At 43.0% G+C, this 6,480-nt stretch overlaps 1 protein-coding gene across 1 annotated transcript; it reads right to left on the bottom strand.

Moving 5' to 3' along the window:
- Positions 1-2,072: 2,072 nt before the first annotated feature.
- On the bottom strand, positions 2,073-6,245 carry S100P (S100 calcium binding protein P). The gene is given in 4 exon segments (XM_088463565.1): positions 2,073-2,286; positions 5,710-5,723; positions 5,726-5,890; positions 6,159-6,245. Coding segments are annotated over 3 exon segments (285 nt in total). The 5' UTR covers positions 5,847-5,890; positions 6,159-6,245; the 3' UTR covers positions 2,073-2,136.
- Between the last annotated feature and the right edge of the window lie 235 nt (positions 6,246-6,480).

Genomic DNA, 6,480 nt, shown 5'->3' on the forward strand with positions numbered 1-6,480 from the left:
GCCTGGCATGGTCGCATTTTTCTGACCACTTGTCTGGCACTATCTGATTTGATTGCAATAATCCGACCAGTCAGATAAACAGTGTGGGCGGCTGCAGGAGGAATCTTCCTGCAATTGCTGCGCTCAGAGGGACCTTCCGCTTGCTTGCCCCCTCCCCTAGTGTCTGCCGTGCTACTGATCACTGCTAATTAGTTAGCACAACAGGACCCCCCACCGAGCGACTGCAGAGATTAACATCTGGGGAAATGTCACCCCCTAAAGTGTACCTGAAGACGCTGTCAAAAAGGGAATCGGTATGATTTACCGCCGGACCCATGCCCGGCGGTTGGAATCCTGACAGCGGCATCCCGGCAGAGGAGGAAATCCCGATCATCCTAAGGTAAGTAATGACTAACCTATTTCTATCCCCTAACCCTCCCTTAGGGGTGCCTAATCCTAATCTTCCCCCTCAGTGCTTAACCCTAATCCCCCCTCTAAGTGCCTAAACCTAACCCCCCCTTCCCCCGCCGCCTAAGCCTAAGTCCCCCGGGGGGTGCCTAACCCTAAGTCCCCCCCCGGAGGTGCCTAATGCTAACCCCCCCTTCCCCTAGCCTAAACCTAACCTCCCGGGGGTGTGCCTAACCCTAAGTCTCCCCCGGAAACCCTAAGCCTAGCCCTCCCCCCCCACGAGGCTATCCGCGCACGGCATCCCTTCGATCGGGATGCCGGGCGTCGGGCTTTCGGCGTATGTCTAATGACAGGCGTCGGCATATCGACTTTAGACCCTTGCCGGGATATGACAGTCAGGAAGCCGGCTGTCGGGATTAGGTCCGCCGGCTTCCCGACTGCATACCGTCAAAAAGAAACTTGCGATGGTTGCAATGTTTCCAATGTTTCGATGGTGGTGGTTCCATGTTTGAAAAACCAATATTTTTTTTACAAATATTTAAAAAAATATATATATATTTTTTAATTAAATCATTTTGGATAAGTTGAAGTTGAATTCACCTAATTCACTCATAAAAAAAAACGACAATATATTGTCAGCGTATATAAATTTTAAATTTAAATTTCCATGGACATCTTATTAATTAATGTTCTGAAGGTTTGCTGGTTATCCTCTGGGATCTTGAAGAATAAATAGACTGAGTTTGCAGCAGCCATATATATTTCACAGTCTGTTGGTATCTGGCTACGGGATATAGTTGGCATTCCAATGGTCAGGATGCCGGCACAGAAATCCCGACAGCAGCCAGAATCATGGCTCCAGGATCCCAACCGCTGACATCCCTATGGTAAGTGTTAGAGTTAGGTTTAGGCACTTGGAGGAGGGTAAGGGTTAGGCTGCTGGGGGGAGAGGGTTAGATTTAGGCTGCGGGAGGAGAGGGTTCAGTTTAGACTGCGGGGGAAGGTAAGATTTAGGTGTAGGTTTAGGAGCAGGGTTAAAGTACTTGCCTACGGGTGTCAGTATTTCAAACCAGTTAGGATTCTGGTATCGGGTAAGTATATTTGCCCTCCCCCCTTCCCCACCTAACCCTCCTTTCTTGTAGCTTAACCCTCCCCACCCCACACCCAAACCTTCCCCATTAGTTTCTAAACCTAACCCTCCCCCCTTAGTGCCTAACGCTAACCCCCTCCCCAGTGGTGCCTAACCCTGCCCCCTAGGGATGCCTAACCTTAACCCCCCAAATAAAAGTAACCCCCCCGCCCGCCCCCGTGGCTAACGCTAAGGGCTCCCCGGACTTACCTCGTTCGGTCTGGCGTCCTTCAACGTTCCGGCGTCGGGATTAAGATAGGTGTCGGTATTTCGACCCCTATCTTAAATCCCGTGTCGGGCTTCAACTGTCAGAATTGAGACGGGCAGCATCGCGGGGCCCTGGACTCATCACTACATCCCGTCTTAAAGCATTTTAACACTGCTGTTAATTGAGACATTTTCAAATACAGGATCAAGCAGTAGCCGTTCATTATTTTTCAGTTTAAAAGGTACATATTTAATTTTGGGTATTGTTTCTTTAGTCGGTCCTGATGCTTTTAATGCTTACCTTAATGTGAATTATAGAGCGAGGTACACAAATTCTTAGAAACATATATCAGATTAACTACAGAGGTTTATTATTTTTTTTTAAAAGATAGTACACCATGATTCTTTTAAAATCATTTCTGAGGCATATTTGCAAATCTCTCGTGTCCCATGCAGGTCAGTGCAGCCACAAAGACAATAAATTCATTAAAATCCACTTCAGAATCGCCATTTTCATCCAGGTCCTTTAGAATTTTGTCACAGGCGTTCTTGTCTTTCGCATTCTATAACAGAACAAGACGAATTTAGAGAATTAGCAAATCATTCAATTTAACCTTTATATGCTATTAGCAACTTAAAATACTAGATTGTCAAATCCAGCATGTCAACGATAATTGCTGAAATGATACCATGTCGGTTATTTTCGTTTTGTGTCGATAAAGAGAGAAGTCCGACGTTGGCAAGATCAAACAGCATGAGCAGGAATGAACAAGTGAAATCTGATTAAATCATTTTTGGACATGCCTGAATATTTGTTTGCCCGATGACCACTGCTGACCTGTTTGTCCACCCACATGTCTGGACGAACTAGAAACTGAACCTGTTGCACATGGTTTACCAGGGTGACAAAACTGCCCAATGTGGAGGCTGAATTAACTGTGCTGAACCTTCAGGCTAAAGACAGTTGTAAAGGTTTGTCATTACATAGATCATCATCCACTAAGTCTTAAAATACTGTTGAAAATAAAACATAAGTGGGTGAACCGAGGCTGAATAGAAAACCCACTGTAGCTGTTACACGAGAGGAAAGAGCATGAGGAGGCTTCCAGTGTCTTCCAGCCCAGGATTACTGAATAGACTACTCTATGACTGATTTTATTCTCCCATAAGGCGCTCTCAACCCCCCACCCGCGATCGCCACCCTGCGACCCCGTCATCCCCCCCGCTCCTAGCTCAGCTTACACCTACCTCTGAACCCTGCAGTAAACTAAGGATGCTGCCGGGACTTAACATCATCTCAGTTTACTGATCAGATGACCGGGGGACAGCGATCAGATGACCGGGTCACCGAGGAGCTCACCGGGTTACCGATCACCTGAACGGAAGTAAGTGTGGGGTTTTCATTTCACTGTGACCAGCACTGCGGTCTATTAGACATGAAGGCTGATCATGAAGCCTTCAAGAGGCTCTGCTTTCTCTGCCAACAGGCAGGGAAGGCCGAGTTAGAGTAGGTGAGATGGTGGAACCCTGCTTAACGCCATCTCCAGATAGCGTTTTTGTCACAGGGCTCCCCCCCAGTATTTTTTAACAATTTCTTTTAGTAAATTTGAAGCAGATCGCATTTCCCATTACAAATATGGGAAATGCGATCTGCTTACTAAAAGAATGCAAATCTCAGGGCTTGGAGTATTTTTTTTTCCTGAAAACTGCTCCAAAATCCCTTAGATACATTTAAGTGAAACTAAAAAAAAGTGAAAAGGATACGAAAACACCCCTTTTTCCATTATTTTAGTAAAAATAATATTGATAAATAGGGCCTTAAATGTGTCCACATATTTACAACTTAGCCATCTAAAAAGCACACAATAAAGGTGTTCCCCCTCCCCACTAAATTCCACCACAGTGTCTCCCACCATTTGCCATTGTGAATGACATGGGGAAAATCCCTATGCGCTCAGTAATTGAATGTCAGATGCACCAGATCTGTAAATGAATAACCGTACAGTGTGGTTTCACAAGTTTCTTCCAGGACCATAATCAGTGCCTAATTCTATTGACTATAAGATAACTGATATGTGGTTTTTGAAAGGTGCTGCGGAATAATCTCATGCTCAGTGTCGTCACCATTTGTGGGTGGGAAGCACAAGGAACATCATTTAAACAAATCACAAATTCCGACTCAAAATACATCATTGGGAGCAAATGAATCATTGTTAAGACAGGAGTCCACATCAGTTAAGCACCAACTATTAAATTAGATTGGCCCCCTTATATATGCAATATTTAACAAGCACTGATGGCAGAAAGAGAGTAATGGGAACAAGGTGACATAAACAGTATTTTTATTAGGATAAAACAAACAGGATATTAAAATTTCAGAAGTCACTGTTGCAGTCACCGTGATATTCTGTAGAAATGCCCAATACACCAAATTAATAAATTAGACTTTATTATCATTACATTGGATGCAGTTTCCTCAGACACTGTAGATTTTGATCCCTACTGTTTCTTAATTTTTTATATTCCAAAATCACGCAAACAAAATCTGTGTTTTACACACTGTGTTCATACAGAATAATAGGTAACACAGTGCAATTAAACCCTGATATTAAACTTCCAAAATGACCCTTTGGTTGACCCTGAAGTCACACTCCATTTTATTGTATTTTACGCTACAAAATGTACCTAGTCCCAGCTTGTGAGCTATCACTGTCATAGTGTATTTGTTACTTACAGACAGGACAGATTGTACTCTCTAGTCTAGTGCCATTAACTGATGGGGTGCAATCTGGCTTCTGGTAATTGGGGGCTGTTAAAAAGTAATAAGGCTCAAAAAATAATGTTGCATAGGATCATGCTTAGCCTTCTGTGACTGTCAGGACAGTCACAGTTCTGGGCAGTCTGCAAATTTAGATTTGGTTTGATCACTGAAAACTGCTACATTGCTGCACATCTCACTTCCTGACAGTTAAGCCTATTGTCGTGAAATAAGTATGGAGCTTCTGTTGCAAAGATTTAGGGCTCTATTTACTACAATCCGCATTTAAAATGCGGTTGTAGTGTGATATTTCCAACTAAAATTTGCATTGCAAATTTAGGAAATATCACAGGGATTTATCAAAAATCCCTTACAGGGACAGAGCTTGTGATAAATCTCTGTCCTTCTGCACACATCTCCCGTCGGATTCTGCAACCCCCACGCTACAACGCGACCAACCCCCACTCACTTTCACTTACCTCCGGTGATCAGTGCTCCGGTCAACTGGTCTCCGGGCTCCTGCACTGTGACCCGGGTCAGCAGTTATATGCAGCAGCTGATCAGGGTCACAGTGCAGGAGCCAGGAGATCAGCTGACCGGAGCCCCAAAGGACATCACCGGAGCACCGATCTCCAGTCCCGAGAATCAGGTATTTTTTATTTTATTTTTTTAACTATTTTTTTTGCAGTGATCAGTTTGTGGTCTATTTAGACCACACAGCTGATCACTGGAGCCCGGCTCCCGGCTCTGCTCTGCCTGTTAGAGCAGAGCAGGAGTCTGGGAACTGAGGGAAACCCTGGATAACACCATCTCCAGGTGGTGTTATTATCACAGGGCTTAGCCCAGTATTTTTCACAATTTATTTTTAGTAAATCTCAGGCAGATTGCATTTGCCATAATTGCTAATGAGAAATGTAACCTGCTTACTAAAAATATGTGATAATTAGGGTTTGAAGTAGAATGTTATGAATTCTATTCCAATTGCCCTTTTGTAAATTTATGTAAAACTATATAATGTGAAAACGGTATGAAAACACCCCTTTTCACTTCATTTTAGTAAAAATAATGGTAATAAATAGAGCCCAAAACTTGAAAGAAGTTTGGGAATACGTTTCCAGACACGTGGCATCTTCTTAAAATCAAAGTCAAAATCTACAGCATAAAAACTGAAAGATTTAGACCAATTTATTTGAAATTTTTATTGTTCATAAATCAGCAAGAATCTTACCTCCAGGAATCCAGCAGCTCTTTCTCCAATAATGTCTTTACTTCCCCTTTGGTTAGAGTGTTTTTGTTGCCCTCAGTACAGGCATATTTGTCAAAGACATCCATGACCATTACGATCGCTGTCTCTAATTCCGTCATCCTTGGAAGCAGTCACAGGAGCGTCTTCTCAGCTTGTTCAGAGGCTATAGGCAGAATGTAATGCCACAGGCTGAACTATGATTTATATAAGAGTTGTAGGTCACATCTTTCCGGTTGAACTGTAAATCCTATCAATAAGCAAATACTATGCTGGTATAACTAATACTGGGTGTAACATTCATACAAACAAAGGCAATAAAAACCCTTTTTCAAATTAATCCTTATCTGTGTTTGGTAAAGGTTGACTCAGTGTATGATTAGAGATTGTTGACTTTGCTTGTAAGGAATACAAGTTAGGAATAACTGACACACCTTGTATATAAATGAGAGCAGTTTTTCTTAAAATGTGTATCTAGACCAGTGGTTCTCAAACTCGGTCCTCAGGACCCCGAACAGTTCATATTTTGCAGGTTACCCAGCAGGTGCACAGGTGTATTTATAACTCACTGATACATTTAAAAGATTCACAGGTGGAGCTAATTATTTCACATGCGATTCTGTGAGGAGACTTGGAAAACATGCACAGTTTGGGGTCCCGAGGACCGAGTTTGAGAACCTGTGATCTAGACCTTATTTAATCCAGGAATATGCTAGTATTTAGAATTTTACAGGAGGTGAGGTGCAATACATACTT

This window comes from Taudactylus pleione, unplaced genomic scaffold (genome assembly GCF_031769625.1).
Source record: "Taudactylus pleione unplaced genomic scaffold, aTauple2 ptg001408l, whole genome shotgun sequence".
In the NCBI taxonomy this organism is placed as follows: Eukaryota; Metazoa; Chordata; class Amphibia; order Anura; family Myobatrachidae; genus Taudactylus; species Taudactylus pleione.